Genomic DNA, 26,648 nt, shown 5'->3' with positions numbered 1-26,648 from the left:
ACCTGGTTTCGTCATCATTAGCACATAAATCAGCCGACGGTGGTGTAATCATTTAACATAAAGAGAAACTAGACTGAGGTTATCTGTAGGGCTGCGTTTAACCATTATTTCCTCATCAAATAATCTCTTGATTATTTTCCCAAATAATTATAATAGTGCCTGAATGATACTAGATTTTCTAGAAATCCGATAACTAAATATATGCTGTGCAGCCCCTTGAGGCAAATTTGTGATTTTTTATATTGTGTATATATATATATATTTTTTTTTTTTTTTTTGTAGCAGCTGTTGAATTTAATCATATCACACAATCTTCTAATCAGGAATAAACTTTCAACTTACAAACCTTCATGGATGAGAAGTCCTCGAAGTGCTCTGAAAAATGGAAATTTAAACATCTGCGTGTCCATCTGCTGAGGAGGATCGTGTCGTTCGATCAAAGAGCTCAATTGCTTGTTTTGTTTACAAATACACCCAAAGATATTCAGTTTACAATGAAATAAAACGCAGAAAAGCAGCAGATCATCACATTTGAGAAGCTGGAACAATTAATGGATTGTTGTGAATACATTTTCTGTCAATTGACTAAGCTGATTGATCATTTGAGCTCTAGATTTCTGTTTTGTAAATGAAACCATGATGCAGAGTCAGGGATGAGCAGGAAACCATTTTGAAGTCAGAAACATCTCCGAGCTGTTTTCTTTAGAAGGAGACCGTGGCGGGCCTCCTCTCAGGTGTGTAAATCCCTTTTGAAAGTGCCCTCTTTGTGGATGCCGCTTCGCAGACATGCTTAAGCTGCAGTCAGTGACCCTGAGATATGAGTGATATTTGTGAGTGTGTGTGTTTTGCTAAATGTGTTGAGGAGTACGTGCATACATCTGTGTTTCTGTGCAGCCGCTTGGGGCGCCTTGAGCATATGTTTGCATCCCTGCGTGTGTGCACGTGTGATTGGACAACCATGTGTGATGGTGATGATGAAGATGACGACTAAGGGGGAGGGGTGGGTGAGTGGGCGATGATAAGTGCCATCTCACAGAGAACCGAACACGATTAGTCAGGAGGTAATCTCTGCTCTCTGTCTGTGTGTGCAGTGTGGGCAAACTCCAAAGAAAACACTCTACTGTTTTCTTTACTTTTCTCTGCTTTCCAGACACTCACACACACGCGCACACACACACACACACACACACACACACACACACACACACACACACACACACACACACACAAAACGATTACAGAGAGTTAAGCAAGAAGTGACACAGGGAAGAGTGGGTGTGCACCACATGTGTGTCTGCGTACACATGCGTTTCTCCACCGTGTTAGGGTTTTGTCTTTGTCTCTCTGCTGTAGGTGAACTCGTCATGATCGGGGTGTCGGGGTGTAGCCGTAGCTTAGCGGCGAGGCTTGAGAGTCCCCTGACGTTCCTAACAGTTCCCCCAAGCATTCCTTCCCCAAATTATGAACATAATGATGGGAAAAAAATAGATACATAGATACACAAACACTGGTCAGGGCAGTATTCACACTTTCCCACTGTCATTTGACAGTGACGACCATTGCACACACACACACACACACACACACACACACACACACACACACACACCTGGGATTTTGAGCTTCCCATGCTAAATCTTTCCTACGTCTCCGTGCCACTGGCATGGTAATATCTGCTCTGGTGAAGAAAGGACTCGGTAATCTAAGCTCGGCGTGTTTATGCATGTGTGGCCAGTGCAGGCCACCACCACAGCTAAACGTTTACAATAATAGTCTCCAAGCGATGCCTGTTGTAATAAAAGTCAAGCGTCTCGCCCGGCGCAGTGAAACCAATCTGTCGTGCTGATCTTATTATAGTCAAATTAAACTGTCGTGCCTCAGGCTGCGAGGCTGTAAACCGTGGAGCTGGAACAAAAACACAGCCGTGCTCGCCAGAGCCTCCACCGCCATCGTGCACAGGTGTGATACTGTCTTTGTGTCTCTACCAGCTCAGCATGTGGAGACACTGTGGTGGGACTATAATGAAGTTGTACAGATACTCTGGTTAGTACCTCAAAAGTATTGAGGTTCAATACCCAACCCACTTTAATGTGTGTTACAATATTATGAAACTTTTATAGTGGGAATATCATCTACATTCTTATAATGATAAATACTGGATAAAAGTCTCGAGACAGTGTTCAAACCTAAAGAACCTAATACAGTCTATAAAAAACTCATTTTGATAAAAAAAAAAAATATGAAGAAAAATATTGCTTTCTTCAATTTCTGCTGTTGGAAATGTGTAATAACTGCATTATCATCACCTCTAGGTCTGCATCTAACAGATATTTTCATTACCAATTGATGTATTGTTTAATTTGGTCCAAAAAGCGTCTCAGAATTATGACCATTGCTCATAATCAATTGAAAGTTGCGTGAGATACTTCTGAAACACGCTTTACAAAAATGACTCAATTACAGGGGTGGTCGGAATAAAAAGAACGCCTTATAATATGAAGTTCACAACCCAGAGCGACAGCCCTTTGAAATACCACAGACTTGAACCGATATTTCTCTGAAATAAAAAAAAATGAAATCCATGTAAGCTTCCCAAATTAATTGTTAATTTCAGTGCTGTTGCATTGAGTTGTATTAAATTATACAGATGTTCCTGTTGTGTTTTCCACCTTCGTATGCTGCTGCTGACAGCAGCTTGATTCTGAATAGTTTTCTATTATTCATTTATTTAAGAAAAAAAAAAACTAAGCTTGCACGATGATTTCATTAATTTCTTGTCTTTCAAATTACAGTAATAATATGATACAACTATGAAGTAGCTACGACGCAGTTATTAAAAGTGACGTTACAGCCTACTGAACATACAAGTGTTTGTAAGGAGCAGTGCGAGCCTCCGCAGCCGCTGATGCCTGCTGTTGCAGAATAGTTTCAGAGTCCGTTGCAGCGTCTTTTGTTGCTCTGGATTGTGTCCTAACTTGCATCGTTTTGGCAGCCGAGGCCTCAGAGAGTGAACGTTCCTCCCTCTCTCTCTCTCTCTCCCTCTCTCTCTCTCTCTCTCTCTCTCTCTCTCTCTCTCTCTCTCTCTCTCTCTCTCTCTCTCTCTCTCTCTCTCTCTCTCTCTCTCTCTCTCTCTCTCTCTCTCTCTCTCTCAGTGTTCATTCAGTGTGTGTCGACCCTGCTCAGGTTTAAGAGACACGAAGGCATTACCAGAGTGTCAGTCAGCACCTCACTGCCCGGGAGGGACGCAACAAGACACACACATATATGTGCACACACACTGTTACATAGAGCCAGCCGTGGGTGACTATTGTTGCAGGCCTGTTTTACGGTTAGAGTTGGTTCTTTTCTCATTTATTGACTTTGACTTGTGGGTTGAGTAAGAAAATATGGCCCATCATGACCACATGTGAAGTCTCAACGCTACTGTTCCTTATTTCTGCAGATTTATGGATCACGCTCTGGATGTTACTGTACTTGTTGTAATTTAAAGAGTGCTCTGCGTTAAAGCCTGGTTTTTCTCACGTGCATTAGGACGACACTGAGCTTAGAGATGTTAAGAAATAGCTTCGATTAAAAACGAGTTTGTGTGACTCTTAAACTACAGAAACATCAGCTGACCACCCGAAGGCGGATCTGTGAGGGATTTTATTTAATGTGCAGCCACACAAAGTATGTAAGTGTATATGATCATTTTCAGTATAGCCAAATATTTAAGGAGTTTAAGTTATTGTAGTGACTTCAGGAAACTAAACTAAACGCTGCTGAGAGGCTGAGGTCGGGCCTGGTTTTCTTTGTCTGATGTGCTAAAAGATTCGCTGACATTCAAAATACGTTGAAATAACTCGAAAAAGATGAACTTATTACAAGTTATTAACTTATTGTATTGTGGACAAAATTATAATCAGAATAATCACATTTGGTGTTCACCAAAAATGACGACCCGTTCACCGTCTCTCCCACAACAAAGGGACTCCAAACTAGCTCATAAATACTGGGATGTATTTTTATTGATTCATCTAAAGCATTTCGAAATCAGTCTTTAGGGATGTAGGCAACATTTGCATCTGCATTTTACATTACTGCATTTTTCTGCTCTTTATACAGTTTGTATTTATGTACAGTGAATGAATCAATAAAAAACTTTGCAAACAATGTACTTCCACTTTTGCTTCAGATTATGCTAACTGGCAAATAATCAACAATAACACTGTACATGTGAGCTCTATACTGAGTGAGCACACGTTTTGAATTGAGGATAATATTTAAAGTAATAATAATGCATTTCAACCACCTTTGTCAGTCCTGTTTAGTGAGAGAGTGTGTGCACACAGCACTGGCTTGAGGGTTTTCATAAATGTTGGAGTGGACCTCAAAAAGCCCCTAATTTAGTGAAATTGAAGAAATAAAAATATGACAAAACAATGGGAGCAAAAAAAGAACACATTCACACACAAAACCAAAAAGCTTAAACTGACCAGCAGAGAAAATAAAGGCGTTTCTCTTTCTGAGAATAATGGAAGTCTGGGCTCCGGCAGGGAGACGACCTCCACTGCATTTCATCATCCTGCAACACACAAGCAACACTGTACTTGGTCCTTTCAAGTCACCTGTGTGAAGCCTCCATCATAAGGTGTAATTGTTTCATCTGCCAAGACATTCAAAGAATCCAGGAAGTTGTCGGTGACTCCATGGGAAAGAACATGAATAACAGGGCTGAGGGCATCAGCGACGGTGCATGTCAACTATTCAAACATGACTGAAACGCTTCAAAAAGAGGCATCGATCTGTATTTGAACCATTGCAGGCATTTTCCACACAGACAAACGCTACAAAAACCATCAACTTCAATGAGTCAGTGATTAGCTAAGAGGAGCAGCTGCCAGGGCTGACTTGGCAGAGCACCAGGAGTGTCATTGTGGTATGTTGTTGTTTGCTTACAAGTGTAACCGCGCTGGGAGATTGTCACACAAAAGCAGCTCTCATTTTTCCATGCGAGTGTCTGTTGACGCTGTCAGATTGAGAGATGATCCATGACGGCTGTGTGATGGGCAGGTCTCTGCAGAATTCCTCAAATGGCAGTTACAGTTGTTAAGTTGCAGTGGTCTTTAACAATAAGTCTGTGTCTGAGAGGAATAGACTTGAATTATTTGGCTTAGAAATATCAATGTAATGTTTGTGTTTCTGTCATAATTGTTGCTATACTTTTGATTCTTATCAAGATATTTAAGTCTCATTACTAAACCCCACCTACACTGAGGAGTGTTGTGTGAGTTCTGCTCTGCTGCCCCTTGGTTGGTTTCCAACATCCAATGACAAAAACCCTTTGAAAGCTAATCAAAACACACCAACTTTGTCTGTGCCCAGTTTTCCCTCTATCTCGCACAGACAGGAAGTGAACACCGGGTTCTGAATATGTGAATATGCAGATGAAGTGTAAGGTATCACTGCAGAGGAAGAGATTTCATATGCAAGGCTTTGAATGGGTCTCTGTGAGCCTGTGTCGGTATCCGCTCCCATGCGGTAAATGGGTAAGGCGACCCCGGGCTGGACGGGTTGTGGTCGGCCTCGAGCGGGAAGGCGGAGGTCTGAGAGGAGGGAGCTCTGTTGCTCCGGCTGCTGCGGTGGAGGAGTGGAGTGGAGGTGAGGACAGAGAACTCTGTGAAGAGATAAACAAGGGGGACACCAGATATGAGTGTGGACTCGAGTCTGCATGAACTGGTGTTGTGCACTTGGTGATGTGTACCAAACCAGGTTGGGACCACTTACTCATCTGTGAAGAATTAAGGATAAAAGCCCACAATTTCAGATTAGATTTTTATTTGATTTTTGACATGATTTTTGAAGTGCGTTTGCAACCAAACAACGTTATTAATAATATTTAAAGACAAACTACCATTTCATTAGCTACAGGTAACACTGACACTCACTCTTTATGCACTGCAGCACATAGATTATGAGAAAAGGAACTCATTTTTAAGTGTACGTTGTTCTTGAACACATTAGCTATTTATTGTCAAATTGTTGGAAGACAATTTGGAAGCAACCTCAAATAAGCCGAAATTATTCAATGTATTCTCTGAGAAATGCTGTTAGAACAGTCGGAAAGCAGTAAAAGCTTCTTTCAGATGTTATTTAATTGACTTTATTCATCAGAGTGAACATAAATTGACAGTATTGTGAAGTATAGTGTGTATATATTAGCCAGATTTAGCCAAATTGCTAGTTAACATCTGGCGTCTCTGGGCAGGATGAAAGCTAAATCTCACGTGACAATCAAACATGGAGGGTGAGCGTGTCGCACGAGGAGAGCTCCACGTGTGGTGCAAAGTCTTTTTCCCCACAATCCTCACATTTCTACTTATGCCACCGTCCTTTAGGTGGCATAAATGCCATCACCTCTGTGCTGTGGTGACACGTGGGTAGCTTTTTGGGAAGATGACGACTGAAACCAGGTTCAGGTTCTGCACAACGGCTCATCAGTGCTGATAGATGATAGACTCTGATAGACACTTTTCCACACCTGCGCTCAGCATTTTTAAAGCCACCGTGTGCAGAATTGTTTGGTGATTATCGTGATGTGCTTTGTTGTATCCTGTTTGACATTGCCACTGGGGGGCGCCAAAGTCAGCCTGTGCGCTACCTGAAAATGAAACCTTTTATTTTCCGTAGCCTGTTTATCGATCTATTGCATCAACAGTTTCCAGTTTAATAATCCCATTCTTACGGATAGCTGCTCTAAAGTGTATGTACATTCTTTCCCTTTTTGACATGGTGAATGAGGCATCGTCAGGTCTTATATTGAGAGAGCACATTTTGGCCTTATTTGTAACTTGAGAGTAAGTTTCAAAAATGCTTCCTGCTGGTGTGTGTTCGTGTGTTTCTGTTAGTGTGTGTGTGTGTGTGTGTGTGAATATAATGATATTTTCTAGCGCAAACAGCTGGATAGTCAGAGGTTGCGCTTGTGGTTTAGCCAGGTTGCTTTTGGATCGTGGGATAGTTCGGGTCAGCAGACTTTCTTCCGACATGTTCTTCTGTTGGCTGATCATCATATGTCCATCAGCCGCTTACTTTCTATGTATTCTGTCCACATCATAACTGTCAGATTTTAGTCACAGAACTTATTTTACTGCAGTTTTAACTATTCCACAGGCGCCTTCCTCTTCAGGGATTGGATTGCAGTTGTTTAGGCTGTCCCTTCCTGGAAATATTCCTGTTACATGTTTCTTTGACATTGTCTTTCCGTTGTGGTAGAATAAGTAGTAAGTAGAAGATAAAGGAAAGCCACTCTGCCGCCCTGTGTGGCAGAGAGAAAGCCTTTCCATTGATATCCAAAACTTCCAGCAGAGCACTTCCCCTTCCCGAAAAACCCTTCCCTAACACGGGCCTCCTTCAAAGACCGGCCACTCCGCAACGGTCCGACCCGGCATGCCGACCCCTGCTCCCATGTTCCCGCCTGGTGAGAGAGGCGGGTGGAGCTGAGCTGGACTTGAACCCAAGCAATTGTTTTCTGCTAACCTTTCTGTGTGTGTGTGTGTGTATTTGTGTTTGTGTGTGTGTGTGTATTTGTGTGTGTGTCCTGTAAAAGTGTGAATCATGAGTTTCAGCTGACGATATGTTGCTGGTATTTAAGGTCATGTGACGCGGACAGTACGGGCTGTGTAGTAATGATCTGAACACTGAGGGCCACACAGGGAGATGGTCGTCGTTAAAGTGATGAGTAATATTTATTGGCTTTGGAAAAGATGATGTTCATTCCAGATGAGTGTCGGCATAAAAGGCAAAATACTGTGTACTATATTATTATTTTTATTATATTTATTATAATGATAAACATGCAAACAAACATTTACCTGCAGAGGCCATGTTGTTTACAAAACAAGTGAAATAGGACTATTGACAACAACAACAAAAACAGTAATTCAAGCTCAGAAAACGGCACATTCCAAATACAAAATAATAGACAGTATAGCACATGATCCATATTCAAGGCGTCCCTATATCCTTGCCCCCACAATAAGTGCCTCTGAGCATCATGTAATGGGTATAAGACAGAACAAGATATAAAAAAGAAGAAAACTAAGAAAGAAATTGGAATATGGTGGACAAATTATCAAAATGTCTGTCCTCTTACTATTGTTATTATTGTTATTAATCTGAGGTGGAAACTACGTGCTAAATGTTAAACATCAGACTGACTGAATATGGGCTGTTGAGATAAGATGCTATGAAATAAAAAATATTAATTGTGCATTAGACCAGTTATTAGCCATATTCAAAATGTTCCTTAATAACGTTTTGGCATTATATTTAAGAGCCTGCAATCTTTTGGCCACTAGGGGGCAGAAGAATTCCAAAACAAGTTGATAGACACACAGCCCTGACATATTATCACTTCACGAAGTTGAAATGCTATATGCCACATAGCATACTTACACATTCAACAGACATGGGGCATTATTAGCATTGCCACTTGAGAAAAATAGTCACTTCTTTAGCTGTCAGGTGTTGTTGCTGGGCAGGTAGAGTACTGTGCCAAACCAACACAATGAGCTACAGGGTTGACAAATCACTTTCTGATGGTTCACCACTGCAAGCGACCTTTTTCACATTACATCAAGTCGGTCTTTTAGAAAAATGAAAACTGAATAAAATTAGCCCGAGGAGGGAGCCAAAACAATACAGTAATGGTTCCTGATTGGACCAGAAGGATGATGGCTTTACTCTTGGATTATATTCAACAAATATTTAGCAGGATTTATTGTAATGTTTGCAGTCAGCAACAGAGCAGCCTTGTCAGACCAATGTCAAACCCATCGGCTCTCTGGAGCCATTTTAATAGAGATAGATGACAGAGATTGAATTCCCATCACGGCCCAGGCTCTGCAACACGTACTGCCATTAAGCACGCTGTGATATCTCTTCCCAATAAGGGCCGTGCCATCATCTCAAGATTGATGACTGGTATTAATGTGGATTACCGGCTGTGTGTATGTGTGTTTGTTTATAAGTGCTAGGTTAATTTTAGCCCCTGTGCAAGCGCTCCTGTAATATCCATAAGCCTCTTGCACATTCCACCAACAACACACACAAACACAGCTTGGTTTAGATATTGTCGTAGGGTCACTTGTGATTATAATGCTCATTATCTGCGTGTGTGCACACCCAGTGTCAGGATTGTGATTGATCAACTTCTCTTCCCTTAACTGAGCCGCATACTTTGTGTGTTCAAACAGAGCAGAGTGGACTTGGCTGGCGCTCAAATGAAAATATGAACCTCTGTGCTGATTTATGTACTTGAATGAGAGCCAGATATTTCTTAATACAAGTATAATTGTTTAACAGCAGACTCTAACTAGTCTAGTTTGTTGTTCAGGTTGTCCGCTCCTTCTTTGTTAACCCTTTCGTTTTGCAAAAACATAATTTGTTTCTTTTCCTTTGCACCTTTTTGGAGTATTTTAAGAATGCACGGGTACAGAGGTGGGGAAGTAAAGGGGGTGGGTGTTGTGTGGGAGGCCAGAGACAGGAAAAAGGAGGAGATGGTGAAAGACGCGGAGGAAGGTGTAGAGATAAGAAAGTGCTAATGTCTCTAATTCGCTCCAGATGAAAGCTGTTGGTGTGACGGGGTTGGGAAAGGATGGGAAAGGTTGGCCACTCCTACATCACACCATCCTTTATGACTCGGCCTCCTCACGCTGTCAGACAAGCCATCACCATAGAAATGTAGAGAGCAACACACACACACACACACACACACACGCTGTCACAAACATGCACCTATCTGAGTGTGCCAGTTTCGTTGGCCCAGCCCTCGTCGCGTTCTTTGGTTTTCTTTCCTTTATGCTTGGTGGCTCTGCAGGTCTCAGTATCATCACCAGACTGCATCTTCATCACTTACAACGTTTACATATGAAAACAAGGTTACGGGAAGAAAGCCAGTTATGGTATCTGATAGTTTACATCCTCTGCAGTAACCTGGCTACTTTATCCAGCATTTACATTTACATGCATCTTCTCCATATTTGTGAATCAAGGCTTGCATATGTAAACATTATAAGACACTGCATAGTGGGAACCACAGTGTTTTTCCTTCCAGTGCAAAATTTACGTTTGAGAAATGAAAACTGACTTATTTTGACTTCAAGAATCTACCACAAGTTATTTTTGGTGTCAGTTTCGGTTTTAATCGGACTTCTGATTTAGTTGTTGTGGATACAAGGACACGCTGCAGTGAGCGATAATGTTACCTTTCATTTAGCTGCTGTTTTATTGCTGCTTCTCCTGTACCACTAAGCTCATTTTGAAGCCATGGTTGACTTATTTTAAAGGATAAGACAGACAATATTATATATTCTTTAACAGATCTCATGAAAAGATCCAAACCATCAATGCGTTAGTTTGTCTCTCAGTACTTTCTCACTTCTTCTACTCTGTGGCACTCAAGGGCCTTAAGCCCATGGGTTCTTACTGAAGATGTAAATTAGAAACCTAAATCGTGTTTCTCTAATCTACCCCCATTACAGAAACGAAAGATTCAAATCCACAATAACCCGTTACTTAGGCGCCTGTAAACGCACTCATTGTTTCCAACCTTCCTCCGGTCAGTCTCCTGCTCTGTCATTGTGCTCATTTCCAGATCAGTCCTGTTTTTCTTTCCAACTAAATAACCTTAGAGGCTTGCAACCAGGACAGCACACACGCCCCGTTAACACTTTGTGACTCTGCAAGACAGACGAGAAAGTATTTATAACTAAACAGGCATCGTGTAACTCCCTGAGCATAACCTGGGTCCTGCTCGCTGTCCCTGCTCTGCGACGCACGCAGCTGTTGTGCTGCTCCTGTCCAGGGGGTCCTGGGTGGGCCGGGACAGACCAACTTGGGTTTAAGGTGGGGCGGCAGTGCAGAGAGAGAGAGAGAGAGCGGGAGAGAGGGAGAGAGAGAGAGGGGAGGTTGTGTAAATCAGGCATAATGTTGGATCAGAATCTGGGCTCCGTTTTGGTCACATGGCTCTGTGACAGCTACCAGGGCAGCCAGAGTGTGTGTTGGTATGCGTTATTGTGGCTGACTGTGGTCTGTGTGTATTTATGGGAGTGTGTGCTTGGGGTGGTGTATGCATGTGAGTCCATATGTGTGTGTGTGTGTGGGTGGGTGTGTGTAACCAAAGAGAGGTAGCACCTGCAGGGGCGGTGGTCTCCAAACTTCACTTCTATTTAAGGATCATGCAAGCAACGCCAGGGGAGGTGTGTGTGTGTGTGTGTGTGTGTGTGTGTGTGTGTGTGTGTGTGTGTGTGTGTGTGTGTGTGTGTGTGTGTGTGTGTGTGTGTGTGTGTGTGTGTGTGTGTGTGTGTGTGTGTGTGTGTGTGTGCGCACACACACAAGGACAGCATTCATCAAGTGAGTGTTGTGGGGCGGGTGGGTGAGTGAAGGGGTCGACAGGGGTGCTGCCAGATTTAAGTGGGGTCTGTGGGTGTGTGAGAGGGGAGAGGAGGATTGAGAGGGATGGGTGGAGAAGAATGTCCAATTTGTCAAGTCTTACCTCCCACCACCCCCGCCTTCTCTAATCAGAGACCGTGCTGGCTGCTGATTACAGCCAAATGGGGCAGCAGCTGGAGGGGTGGGGGATTAAGGTGGGTGAGGAGGTGTAAAGGGGATCAGTTTGGTCCTGGCAGGGGGTCTCAGATGTGGGAGGTCCTTCCTCACCTCTCCTCACTTTGAAGTCATCTGGTCCTGGTCAGCTGATAAAAAGTGTGAGGGAAAGAGCGATGTTATCTCTTATTGAGGATGCTGTTGTGACTCTGTGGTGGCCAGCTGTCGTCCTGTGTGTTGGGAAGAAGGCTGCAGTGTTTGGTTTATTTTGTGATCATCTGACCGTTTTGAGTTGTAGTTTTTAGGTTTTTCGGGGCTCATCTGGTCTTTTTTAAGATGGTAGATGACATAAATGTTCATAGACATTTTAATTAATTTTAATACAAACCTGTTTAGATTTTCGATCACTAGTATCCTTAAATACATTTATCCCATTCAGTCGGTTGTTGTCCACAGTAATGCAGAAACATCTTTGTTTTCGTTTTGGTCTGCTATCCCCAAAAATCATGCTTACTCTCCAGAGTGGATAAACTTGAAAAAGCTGGTCTCTCATTGTAGCTTGGACAGGCATTACACAGCTTTACTAAAACAATGCACAAACTTGGTATCTGGGTCATCTCTCCTTTTGTACTGTTTGTCAGTACAGCTGGTCACAAAATACTCGTTTTGGTGTTTTTGTTCATGACTTCGCGAGCTTCAAATACTGATTTCCACTGTCTGTAGCGTGTGCATGGCCTTACACCCCCTCACTGATGACAGAACTGTTTCTATCTGTGTATTCATGTGTGTCAGTGTGTGCACGTGTGATTGCTCCACACAGCCCCCGGGGCGTCTCCACAGCCCACTGCAGTAAGACGCGTTGCCATGTTTACACGCACGTTTATATTTGCGAGGTAGGAGTGATTGATTGGTGGTAAATGTCTGCAGGGTAGATCACGCAATCGAGGGAAGGCAGGAATGAAGGGACTCTTGATTGACTTTTCCGAGGAGTTGCCGAAACGCTAAAGGACTCTGCGCCTCTGCTGTCTGCTCTCCTAACAAACACTTGTTTCTACTCAAAAAAAAAAAACAAAAACTGTTTGCAATGGTTTGAGAGGTTTCTGGGGACCTTTTTGATACATTTTCTACCTTGAAAATGTGTCATTACTTTAATGAAGTTATGTTACTTACATTGAAGCTCATTGTGACATGATTCATTTGTGAGGATGTGTGTCTGGCAGTGGTCCTGGGAAAACCATTGGAATGAAATAGAGTTTTGGACCACAAACTGATTGCATTGGCTCAGGTACCCTTCGAATGTTCCTTATTGAGGTGCCCGGAGAGAGATGGAGCGGGGCAGCAACCACGGAGTGATTGTCCACCACCTGTTCACATTAATGCCATCGAGAGAAAACGATGCAGAGAAATAGAGAGAAGGAGTGAAAGAGTCAGAGTGGAGTGCCGGGAGGCAGACAGGGACTTTCCAGACTCGACTGCATAAATCCTGAGTTTGACAGCTAATCTCCAACTCTCAGTCTGCCTGCCCTGACATACGCTCCTGCAGCACGTATTTCTCCACACGTGCGCTACCCACCCTCCCACGTCTCCATCTGTCTCTGTCAGATCCACCTGATCTGTTTGACTTGTATTTGTTCATTGCCATAGCTGCAGCAGCCGCCACACTCACCGGGCAGAACACGCCTGTAATTAGACACAAAAACACAGAGATCCAGATCTGATCGTGGGTGGATGCATGTTATGCCATGTACAGATGATTTTAAAATAATAATGTTGTTGAACTTTAATTTGCCTTCATGTTTAAGGTACTTTTATTATTTTAATTCTATGTTTTAAGCTCTCTTTGAGTAGATTTCAGTGTTCGGCCTCACAACTGTCTCTGCACTTTAACTGCGTGTACAGTGAGTAGTAATACACACAATAAAAGAAACACCTGAGTAAATGTGGGCTCTATTTTGAAAGCATGCTGGTGCATTTCATTCTCTGTGTGAAAGGGGCCAAAAACACAAAGCCATTTCAGAGATCACTTTCATCCCATAGTGATGTCAAGTTTTAAAGGGACCAAACCCGTCATCTCACAGGATGAAGATGAACGCATCTTGTCACCTCAACAATTCTTTCTCAGAGATTTATCATGAGCAGTGAAACACTGAATGGAACAAGCTTCACTCACACAGTGAACCAACGCTGGGTGCCACTAATGACTATTAATCAATTACAGGACGAGTGTGGACATTGCTTGTAATGTTTCCTGCTGTTAGAAACAAAGTGTGTAACAAAACTTAATTTGTTATTGGATGCATCACGATGATGTAGTAAAGCAGAAGTCTCCGTCTCCTTTGCATCCATTCAAACAGTAAGCTCCTTTATCTTCGTGTTCCTTTTTATTTAACGGCGCAGGAAGTAAAGGTCCGGAGGTCAATGTGGTTGAACTTTCATGCAGGACTGTGTACGTGTCCCGTCACAGACCTGCGATTAATATTTATCTTTTTATTAATTATAACCACAATCTTTCCCAAATTAACCAAGGGTTTTATTTTCCTAACCTTAACCCATAACCGTAGTCTATTTCCCGTTAACTTTCATAATCAACATTCGTGTTTGATATCCTGCAAATCACCGGACTCGCACACAGTTATGGTTTTTATCACAATGGGTGTCTGCATAGGCGGACGTGTTCCCACATGTGCATTCTGCACGACAGGTGTGTACATACAGTTCACTCTGTCATACATGTTGGGCTTCATGGGCGCTTGCAGACATTGTCAGATGATGATGACATTAATGTCATGCAGACGTGGCTATGCGGGCATTGAAAGTGTCATTTGAGCTTATGTATCGAGAAATATTTAGTCAAGTCATACGTCTTCAAAGGGCCTTTGTATTCAAAGACATGCACCTATTTTTGTTAAACCCGTTTCCTGTTATCATGAACACTAATGTCCTTCATTAACCCAACACTAAATCAACTGAGGTAAACCATGAGAACCATGTAAACCTGTTATGCTATTCTCGGAGCTCATGTTAAACAGACGCTCCATTAATAAACTCTGGTACAACGCTCTTTAAAGGCTTGTATTGTTTCCACTTGTCACTGTATCTCTGTTCAGTCTTCGTGTGTGTGTGTGTGTGTGTGTGTGTGTGTGTGTGTGTGTGTGTGTGTATTGTATGTAGTGCGTTATGGGAGAATTTCTGTCATGCTTAAAATGTTTGGAATCAATGGCTGCAGTGCTTTTACTGGTGGAGTCTCTCAGGCCGGGGAGGGATGTTGTTATTGAGATCCATTTTAAGAACACTTGGTTCCCAGCAAGAAAACACTCCAAAGAGTCAACACACGTTCCAGCTGGATGATGCAACATGTCATACGTCCACGCCTCTGTCTCGCTCTCCCCGTCACTCACTGTTCACTGTGTACACCTCTTATCTCCTGCTCCTCTTTGAATTGTATTGTGTCTGCGTCTCAGGGAAAGGCAAACTGGCACACTTCAAGGAAAAAAAAAAAGTGAGTGTGTGTGTGAGAACTTGAGTGACACAATTCCAACAAGACAGAACTGGAGGTGGAGAGATTCAGCTTCATCATAACAGCAACACATGATGATGGAGATGCAGCTCTGTTTGGAGGGTGGGGTGTTAGCGTGGGCCTTCATGCAGCAACAGTAGCTTAGGCTGCAGCAGGTAGCTTGTGAAAACACAGAGACGTGGTGGAGTGATTCAAAATCATGTTGAACTACAACCATACAGCCTTTACTCACCTCTGACTTGCAAATAAGTCATATTTTTGTATACATTTGCTTCAGTAAATTTCTGTAAAACAGTAGTAATCATTTGTGCCCAGATTTTAAAGTAGTTAAAAGTTTTCACATAAGCCCACTTTAGACTGTGGACACCCCATTGTATGTTTTCAGTGACATGTGTGTTCGAGACTGGAGATCATGGTTTCAGTCAATGAAGATGATCTTTCCTAAACCAACCAAGTAGTTACCTAAACTAAACAGCCGCATTGATCAGAAGGAGAGGAATCTGATGACCAATATTTATGTAACCTGGGGTTTTATACTGTAGCCAGACTGAGGCAACAGGTACCGTCTATAAACACTGCACTTCCCAGTAAATCAACAAATATGATTAAAGTGAATGATTAAGAAAATAATCTTACAGATTACTCCTTCATTGAGAATTACTTCCCCAGGCGTTCACATTGCTGTGAATTAGAAGGTGAAGTAAAAGGTTTATTATTACACAAATTAAGAGCTTAAAAGTGCTTCAACCGTTTTCCCCACTTTCTGATTACTGATGCGAAGAATTAAGAACTTAATTCTTCAAACACTGAGAGGAGCAGCGCTGCTCTAAGGCTTTTATGTTTGCAAGGGAAAGTGGGGTCTATATCTTGGCTTCATAATATAGATGAGTGACACTGCAGCTGAGTTGATGAAAGCAGAGTAATTGATCTGTCTGGCGGTGCGTGGGTTGCCAGGTCGGGTCTAAACCTCTCTCCTGGAGGGAATTCAGCCTGTTTGTCTTTGCCCTGTTAACACACGACTGCTCTAATTTCACTTGGCCTGTAATGTGATGAGTAAAGGTGTAATTGACTGTGGTTTTTCTCCACAAACCCCCACCCATGCTCATCTACACACACACACACACACACACACACACACACACACACACACACACACGCCTGTCTCTATTTTTCATACCTGCCTCTGTCAGTCGTCTCCACCTCCAGGGCGTCTCCGTGATTTCTTTATTTGGGTGCTTGCGGTTGGCAGGAATGTGCCGGAGTTTCAGTGTTTGACAACATAGTCCACCATAACGAGAAAGTGATGCTCATAGAGGGGCAGTCCAGCTGCTTTCACTAGTTTCTTCAGTAATTTCTCTGGAATCTCAGGTATGATGATGGTTTACCACAGAGGTCATAAATCTGCCTCATCAGTGTTTTACTGTAGTGATGCCTCTGAACAAGCAGCAGTGGACCAGGGAACAGTTGGTGTTGTGTAGGGGTTGAAATAAATGTTGTTTTGGTTTCTTTAAACATTAGAAAACCAGTTCGAGAATCTGGGTGGAAAACATAAAGAAAAAAAATCATATATTTATACCGTAATTTTACTTCATTACAATTTATAGTTTCCATGATCGACTGCTTCCATATTGAGTGTGATCAGCAGACCAGTCACCAGTATGAATCATTAGTGTCAAATCTATTGCCAAACAGACTTAAAGTATTCATTTTATAGTATTAATAAACTGAAAATCAAGGTAATGCTGTAATAATATAAAAATAATGAAAATACTGTGAATCTCTGACCGGGAAATTTTCTCAATTAATCAATCATAAACATTCAAACTGTTCAAATTGATTGAAATCATACGAGTAAATGAGGCACTGTTCCTTTGTCTCTTTTTTATGGAGTAACCTTTATATGTGTTTATTATCAGTGAATCTCCTCAATTCAAATCACTTTAGTAATTTTCGTTTCTATGCTCTCGAGTGAGTGACGTGTTCTGATTTGTGTACAATGGGACTGTACATTCTTCCACCTCTGTGTATATACAGCTTAAAGCCTTCATATTATCCTGTATGGAAGGCCATGCAGGTATGCAGAGGGAGGCCACGGCTGAATAAATGTAGCTCATATTTATACATCTGTCAAGACACACACCAACACTCTGCTATATGTGAGCGCACACACACACACACACACACGCACACACACACACACATATACATGTACAGAGTCACATTCCCCAGTTTCAAGCATGCATTTCAACAGGCCTTGTGTGAGCAGGAAAGAAATGAAACCACTAAATGCGGCACGTATATCCTGCACATTTAGAACCTTTTTAAACGGGTCGCTTTTTTTCGGGTCGGCGGCGGACCCCCAATGCTGACAGAGCCTGGCTGACTTCCCAGAACAGAACAATATCTGCCAGGTCGACCAAGGGGCCCAGCAGCCCCCCCCCCCCCCCCCCCCCACACACACACACATACTGTGGTGTACACAAACGCCTGGCCTTTAAACCGTCAGCGCTCTGGCCCTGCCTTACATAATGACAGAGAATGGAGGCATTAAGGCAATTTGTTTTATTTAAGTTGTCAAGGCGTCCTGGACCCTGCCCCTCTCAGCTGGTTTTGATACCCCGAGTCTGTGTGTGTGTGTGTGTGTGTGTGTGTGTGTGTGTGTGTGTGTCGCAGACCTCTTCGGTGTTGGAAAAACAAGAGAAATGGAGGGACTCACACACACACAGCAGGACAGACGGGGTCTCGGTGAGGGAGGTAAAATGAGGTTTGTGAAGTTCAGGGAAAGTGAGCAGTGACAAAGCAGGAGGAGAAATGTGTAAGGAAGGAAGAGCCGAAGGTGGACCTGAGAGAGATGGGATTACATTATGTCTGTTGTTGGAGAGGAAATCGGTCTAGTGAGTGTGTGACCGTCCCGTCCCCTTCGCTGAAGCAACATGAAAGCAGGTATTGTCTGGTTCAGGTTCAGGAGCCAGAACGCTCCACCGCCGGCTGCACCAGTCCTGACCTGAACAACCCCAACATGACGCATTTACATTGGCTGTCCGTGTGCATTGTATTCAAAACTTCCATTGAAAACTTGAGAGGAAATATTGCCCGTGTTTTTTTTTTTTTTTATAGTATCCCAAAACAATACTTCTTTATACTGTATAACTTTTATTTAATAAAAGAAGCAGAACTTGTCCAAGAATTTTGCTGAAATAAAAAACGTCTGAAATTTGGATTTAAAGCAAAAACCAAAGATCAAAGAAAAAGTAAACAGGATCACAAATGAGAGCAGACATCTTGATAAACATTATAGAACATCTCTTCAGTAAAAGTGTCTCAGAGACGCATTTATTCAACCAGTCAAATTTGAGGCTTCAGTTTGTTGAGATTTTGGATTGGATTCTATTGCACAGGTATTACCATGACTGTGTCCAACTCCTGTGTTTGCTGCATGAATGCTGTAGAAAACGTCATAACGTACAGTGCATGCTGGCGTGTAAAGCGTCCCCTCACTTTCTCTTGTAAATGATGTAAATGTAAATGAAAATGCCAGAATGCAAAGTTAAAGCGTGAGTGGAGCGTCACAGGTAATTACACTGAGCTGTGGAGTGTAATTGAACCTGATCAAACCCGCTCACTGTGTGTGTGTGTGCCTGTGTGTGTCTGTGTGTGTGTGTCTGTGTGTGTGTGTGTGTGTGTGTGTGTGTGTGTGTGGACTCTGAGTGGAATAGAGGCCCAGTGTTCTTTAGTCCCAGCTTTGAATAAGGGGTCTTTATCTGGCCGTGTGTACAGCGCTGGTGTGGAAGCACTAAAGGGCCAAAGCGTTTCCTCCGCACAGACACGGCTCATGCCGCTCGCTCCAGGTGTGGTGACTACTAACCAGCACGGCTTTTAACCGTCACGCCTGATTTGGAGCCTGAGGCTAACCTGGCACTCACACAAGTCCAGGTAGACAGCGTCACACAGTCACGCACGCTCACATCCATTTCCAATTTGAACTTTTTCCCCCCAAGTGTTTATTACGTTCCCTCCTCTCTTGGCCCTCAGCTGTGGAAACGGGCATTCTGGGAGTTGGAGTATTTAGTTTGAGGTATGAGCTCTGATGGACTCCAGAAACAACACATTTCCAGATTACCTTCTCCATTATTGACCCCATCATTGTGACGTTTGTCGAGTTACTCACTTTGAATCATTTTGTGTCAGTTATACTTTGGCGAACGCTTCATTATTTACATGTGGATGGTTTAAAAAGGTATCTCTTAGATTCATTTCAAAACTTGAGACCTCGCAACCGAAACTCTTGCAACACTAGACTCTGATTGGCTGGCGTGACAATTACAGCACCTTTAAATTCAAATATGGCTGAAGTGTCCAGCGCAAATACAGCAAGCCTGATTTAAAGGTCCATTTTTGATAAGTTGAATATGTCTACGAAAAAGTTTGTGTGAAACTAGAAATAGTGGTTTTGAAAATTCATTAGAAGTTAGCCATTAAATACATGTAAAATCTAATTATTTACATTCATTTAATTATTAACATTGTCCAGAGCCATTTCAAGTGCAATTCCAATCACATCCTCCAAGGCAATTTGCTCTCTCTCTCTGAATGCTGGTCATTGAAATAACACAGAATTTTAACACTTGAGGGTTTTTACCTAAGACCAGGTACATTCTGTGTACAGGCCCAATGTGTGGGGCAATGCGAGACCTGATTGTTGCTGTCTCAAGTCCTCTTTTTTGTTACTTGGACACTAGAAGACACAAATTAAAATCTTATGTCTCAAGTTTACAGCTCTTTTCTAAAGTCTACATTCAATAGTGTGACTCCTTTTACAGAATTTGTATTAATAAATAGAGGACATTCTCCTATGAAGCTCCATCTCTTTTTCTCTCTCCCTCTTTCTCAGATCTCCTTCGAGTTGGCCGAGTACACCGCTAACGTGGACGGTGTAGGTACGCTTCGTCTCCTGGACGCCATAAAGACGTGTGGTCTGACCAACAGCGTAAAATTCTACCAGGCCTCCACCAGCGAGCTGTACGGCAAAGTGCAGGAGATCCCGCAGAAGGAAACCACGCCCTTCTACCCTCGCTCACCTTACGGTAACACACACAGATCCATGTGGAAACACACACACACACACACACACACACGGAATACCTAACATTTTCTACCTTGCACCAAACGATTGCGTATGGCCATGTAAGGGAATACAAACACAGATTGCTTGATACCTCTGAAGCACTTTTTTCTTGTGTGTGTGTGTGAGCAAGTGAATAGAGGGGGGGGGGGCTCAGTGCTCAGGCAGCGTTTGAGCTCTCCACACACCCCGAGGCCAAACGTCTGACTGAAGACTGGAGTGGCTCTCACTTCAACAAAGACACCTTTATATCCACTGCACTCAGCACTCAACACACTCTCTCTCACACACACACACACACACACACACACAAACACACACACACGCAGGCTGTACAAGTGTGTGAGCGATCAGGTTTCATGTTCTCTGTTGTCTAAATGCTCTCCTCACTGACACTTTCCCCATCTGTCAGCGCTCAATCTGAGGCTGCATGGGAGGCGCATACCATCATGAGGAGGGCTGCTCCTCTATTAATTAGATGTGGGAAGGCGGGAGTTGCCACGGCGACCTTCTTTCACCTCCAGTGTACGTCCTGACCTATGGCTTAATCAACGGGCGCCTCCCTTTGCTTGCTCTGGTATTCCCCTCATCACAGGAGGAGGAGGAGGAGGAGGAAGATGATGAGAGGAAAGAGGGGAGAACTTTTTGTTCAAGCCTGCTTTTGGTCAATCAGCAGGAGTCTGCTGTTCACGTTCCTGACGGTGAAATATGACCTGCGGTGCTGCTGTGTTCAACGATGACATGTAGTGTAGTTCCAACAGCGAATCTTTCTGCAGATTTGAGAAGAGAGGATCAGTGTTTCTCCCTCCGATTAAATTGACACTCTGTAAGATTGAAGAGTGTCAAAAGCTGCGTGAAAGTTTTGTTTGTTGACAGAGCGAATAAAAGCTTCACGTGGCAGTGAAAAGTCAGCTGTTATAGTGCAAAGAGGACCGATTGCGGATCCGAGGAGACTGTTGAGTTTTGTGTGAAGTGATGCGAATGTATGTAAACTTGGTAGTAATATGCTTCTGGCACCCCGTCTCCTGTGTCCCTGTCTGTCTCCACCTCTCCTCTCAGGTGCTGCGAAGCTCTATGCCTACTGGATCGTGGTGAACTTTCGAGAGGCCTACAACATGTTCGCTGTCAACGGGATCCTCTTCAACCACGAGAGCCCGAGGAGAGGTGAGCACACGGCACGACACGCACTCTGCTGTTTAAACAAAGGTTTTTTTTTTAATGAAATGATTACTGTGTGCTATCTGTTATTTATAGTGATAAGAGATTACTTTATTTACACTTAATAATTCCACTTACAAATATGTATAACTAATAAAGCTCAATAAAAAAAATCTGCTTATTTTTTGCAGTCAAAAATCTGCCTATATGCCAATAGTTATAAATGATTTTCTTTGTGAATACAGTATGTAAACACTGACTGATTATATTCACCTTCAAATGTTCTAAATGTATAGAAACTTTTTTAGAGGCACAAAACATCTCTCAAAAACCCTTTCCTCGCTTTACTACTTTGTTCCTGAGGCTGCGTATTTCTGCAAACAAACCTTTATTACACTTTTATAGTAAGTGTGCAATTAACGGGGGAAAGGTACTGACTTATAGTGAATAGTTATTTACCACAAAACACATTTTTTAAATGTTACATAACATCAGTATATCAAATCCTACTCTGAGGGCACAACACAACATGTCATGGTGGATTTTCTGTGTAGAAAGTTCAAATGTAGGTATATAATGGAAACGCAGTTTTAAGCACTGCTCAACAATCAGTTTACAGTGATTTTATGATACCTGTAATATAATATTAAAAGTAAATAATTCCTAAAACTGCTGTAGTTTTTATCAGATGGGCTGTTAATGAACTATTTTGCCAGTTAGGAATGATTATATATCATACAACTCAGTTTTTTGTGAAGTTCAAATTCAATGTCAACATTTGACATCTTAACCCCACAATAAGGCGGTAACACAGAATATAAACGATTGTTGGATTGTGTAAAAGTATTCAATTACATGCTCTATATAAAGTAATATTCATTCATCGGTGGAGCCAGGTTTCTCATAACTACTTGACACACACACATTCTCACAGTGAGTGGGTTGTGGTCACATTTTTAATATGTGCTCTGAGCCCCGAGGGTCGCAGGCGCTGGTTTAACCCGATTTACACGCCACCGCGACCCAAAATTATTACCACATGACTGCAGCGCCAGCGCAGCACCCAGGTCAGCCTCTCAGGTGTTTATGATTTATCCCCTAATGAAGGCCCTGGCCACGACCCCAGCCGAGGTCAGGGGTCAGCCAGTAAACCCTAATGGGTTACCACAGATAGATAGGTGTGGGAACTGGTGTAGTTTACAGCCAGTTCAGCAAAGATGGTGTGGTCGCCTTCGAGGTCTTGTAATGGAGAATCAGTCGATCTGGGGGTGATGCAAACAGGTTGGATGACAGGAGGAGGGTGGTGCTGAAGCAGTTTGTCAATGAACAGAGAGTTTATATAAAACAACTATAATACTTGAGTCTTTTAACATTCTCTGGCCTTTTAGATTTTAAGAGTTTGTAAATTGAATATCTTTGGGTCTTGGACAGTTGGACAAAAGCAAAAAAGCATTGTGAAGACGTCACCTTGGGCTCTGGAAACGTTTCTGTTTTTTTCTGACATCGTATAGACGTCACGATTAATCGGTTAATTTAAAAATACTCAAAAAATAATCATTAGTTACACCCCTAGAGATAAACAAACAGGCTGATTGAGTGGTAATGTGAAAACTGTGAAATCAGAGAGGCTTGTGTCCTTTTCCACAAGAACACACAATGACCTTATAAGGGCAAAGCCTGCTGCCCGCTCGATAACACGTCCTCAGCCTTTTGGTCCTCGGTCAGCTCTTTCTCATCTCCCTCTCTGACTCTGCCTCTATCTTTCCATTCTTGCCACACTCAGTCCTTTCCTCTTTCTTCCTCTCTCTTGCTTCATTCCATGTCTTACTGCTCCTTTCAACACAGTCAGCATTTCTCCAGCAGGCCATTGGGTTTAATCCTGCCACTTCTATTCTCAGAGTTACGGCTGTTGTTGCTCATAAAGCAGGAACGCTGCGCTGTGATGTGGCCAGATGTCCCACGGCTGCCTTACACAACCCAGTGTGGCGCTTGTGTTGGCTGGATTGGCCAGTGTTTACCCAGGCCCCCGGGGGCCCGCCGTGACCCTGCCGCTGCCGCACTGAGGGGGCGTTTGGCCGTGCACTCCGGCACCCACAGGAGGGCTTTAGACGGGAAGTGTTGGTGCTTTGAGCTGCAAAACACCCCCTTGGCACATTGTTTCATTGTTGGAGTGTAAGGTTGTGCTGTAAATCACACAGTGTGAGATACATAACTACTGTACGTGTTACTGTACAGAGAGAATACTGATTCAACATTGACTTCACATACTTGACATCGTTCTTGGTGTTGCATGCTGTATACTAATTCAACCTATTATGTGTTACCTTGACACCAGAAAAAGTACAAAATGAAGCATACTAAAACTGCCAACATGCTGCATTATGGGATAGTTGCACAGGAAACTGAAATAGTGGACTGTGGTGACTCCAGTGACAGCTCAAACAACAAGAGCAAAAGTTTGCTATTTAAGATGTTTCTTGATTTTGAAATTGTTGATAGTGTCACAAGTGTGTTAAGTACAATTTTCGTCACACCTTTCATACTTATTTGTTTGTACAAAATATAACAGTTTAGTAAAAAGACGCAGATGAAGCAACATCAATATCTTTTATATTAACCTTCAAAATAGTAAATATTATTGTACATATTATATACTTTATAATGTTAGTGTATATAGGAATTGGGACACAATGTAGACTGACTCACAGTTGGTGAATAAATATTGAACTCTCTCAGTTATGACAAAGAAAGACAGTGACAGTAACTACCAAGATAAAGATAAAAAACCTTCTCCAAACTCAAACCTTCTGAACAGTAAAAACTACACAAAAAATCACTAAAATATATAAACTAAAAATCAATGACATCACCAAAGAAACTAGTGAAACCTATTGCAGATCACCAGAGCCAGAGGGTTTGTCATCACCCCTCTGTTCTCAGCCACACCCTGAACATCTCAGCGAACACTATCCCCACGTGTGTTCACACTGGCAGGAAGATATAAAGGGTTATTCATTACCTGCGTGCTGCCCCTCCTGTCTTTCACATGCCACATGTACCTCTGGATAAGTAGTCACTAATGAGGGAGGAAGTCATGATGTCAGTTTCAGTGGCTCTGACATCACCACCCCCCCCACACACACACACTCTCCCACACACAGGAAAAGCTGTGATGTCATTGTCCCAGGGTGCCGGTGGCTGTGTGTCTGTGTTTGAGAGACAAATAGATGTTTGCCTTTTATGAGGGAGTTTTTCCCTTCAACAACAAACTCGCTGAGTCTTGCTCTAATGGCGTCTGCCAAAGTGACCTGCCCGTGGCCAATCATCTCCGTGGCGCAGTGTGGCGTGGTGTGATGTGTCACATAGGATGGTCTGGTGGCTGCTGGGAATGGCTGGAGAGGGAAGAGTGAAGCACCAGTTTCCCTCAGACTTACTGTCCCTCTTTAGGATTCAACAAGGAGCTCTGTCTCTTACAGTGCCCAGGATGACTTAATCCCGGCAGGAATGCGCTTCTGGTTTCTCTTACAGTTCTCATAAACACCTGACCGCTCAACCAATAAACAGCAGATCTCCATTGTTCTGCAGTGAAAGGTCGGAATCGGACGGTCGGGGAGGAAAAATTTCCCGGTGGAAATCCAGCGTGAAGCAAAGCAAACAGAAGCCCGCATCTGCCGGCCGGTTCACACCGCGGCTAGCTCCTCTCTGGTTAGCTTAGTTGTTAGCCATAACAAACAGCCCTCACACTGTCTCTGAAGAGAGGGATTAGCGTTAGCAGGGTTACTAAATAGACTCCATATTGCTGTGACATATGAGACAGTGCAGTACTCCACAGTCTCTTGGCAAGAGTGATCAGCAGTGAAACCTGTGCAAATAACCAGTTCATATATTTATTTGGTCAAAATACTCAACAGACATACAGTACGTCAAACCCCCCAAAAATCTAATTTTGATACTAAAAGACAAAACCCAAGTTTAATTTATAGATATTAGCAGTGTGTTGATCTAAGGCTCTGCAGTAAATCAGCACAGTAATATGTTTTGTGTGTGTATCCACTGTTGCTACTACTGACCAGCTCCAGTTGTAGGCTAATCCCCTGGTTTATTTGGGGAAGTCCCATCCATCTCCCCACCCTGAGAGCTCTGTGGTTCACGCTTGGCAGTATAGAATAATATACTGTTATGTTAGGAGAGAAGACCAGTTAGCATTGGGGAAGTTAGAATAGCACTGCCAAAGTCAATGCTGCCCCCTCAAATACTCACACATACAGCTGCTGAGCCTCTACATGCCTTGGCTTCATCTTTCTGCTTTCGTTGAGGTTGAGCCCAAAAGGTTAGATCGCATGATAGATTTGTAAGAGGATATGTTTTCCATTTATTGGAGAAGTTATTTTCAAAGGAAATCTTTAGATAGGAGTGACTCGGTCAGAGGGCGTCAGGGGGATTTGGCAGTATCTCGTAAGATGGAACTCGGCACGGAGCGGGCACTCTTTGTTTTTCGCCGGGTGTTGATGAGGAAGGGCTGAGTGAGAGCAGTCTCAACATCAGCTGAACTGTGGCCAAGTGAAGTCTGATGTCTCAAAACAGAGCTGATGACAGAGTCCTCCCCTCGCTCCACGCCTTCCACCACCTTGTGTCACGTGGCCACAATGGTGCTTCCCTCCGTCTCAGCCTACCTTGGCTTCAGACGTCATGTGCTTGTTGAGGTTTCTAACGTCACTCATCCCCGTTGTGTTTGTTGTCCCAGATCACCATGGTAACCAAGAATCTTGTTGACAGAGTGCTCGGTTTGAGCGGCGCTAACTGCACTGCGAGTTGAGGGCTCCTCGTCGCCTTTCTCAACCTTTGCCACGTCCTCTCAGAGCCCTTCAGGTGGACATTCAAACCTTAAAATTTCGCTCTACGGTAATTTGGTTTAGTTGAAATACGGGATGCTGCCAGACACAATCACGTCTTTGTTTTCGATACCAGGGTGAAACACTTTGTCCCATTTGCTCTCGATTCCGCAATATGGAGGTGGTGCTGTCAGTGTTTCGAGCTCAAGAAAAACATCTACTCCCCTCTCTTTCTCCACACCCTCCCTTTCTTTCCCCACACCTTTGCACACACTGTGCCATCCATCCATTTTGTTGCATCACACCCAATTAAAAAAAGTGACTTTCTTGGTCTTTGTCTCTGTCTTCGCAACCCTCCAGCCCCATTCCAACCCTCCTCGCATCACATTTCTTTCTCTCTGCACCCTCCCTGTCAGTTGAGTCAGCCCAGAACGAG

General features: G+C 43.1%; 1 protein-coding gene across 2 annotated transcripts in view; it reads left to right on the top strand.

Moving 5' to 3' along the window:
- gmds (GDP-mannose 4,6-dehydratase) overlaps window positions 1-26,648 on the top strand; it is a 145,907-nt gene that overhangs the window by 27,735 nt on the left and 91,524 nt on the right. For both annotated transcript variants that reach the window (XM_070909219.1, XM_070909220.1), the window contains exons 5-6: window positions 19,992-20,184; window positions 21,282-21,386. In XM_070909219.1, the coding sequence (XP_070765320.1) occupies window positions 19,992-20,184; window positions 21,282-21,386 (298 nt within the window). The remainder of the gene's footprint in view (window positions 1-19,991; window positions 20,185-21,281; window positions 21,387-26,648) is intronic.

Source organism: Enoplosus armatus, chromosome 7 (assembly GCF_043641665.1).
Source record: "Enoplosus armatus isolate fEnoArm2 chromosome 7, fEnoArm2.hap1, whole genome shotgun sequence".
Classification (NCBI taxonomy): Eukaryota; Metazoa; Chordata; class Actinopteri; order Centrarchiformes; family Enoplosidae; genus Enoplosus; species Enoplosus armatus.
Note: the sequence above shows the minus strand (reverse complement) of the source record. Positions and strands in the feature narration are given on the sequence as shown.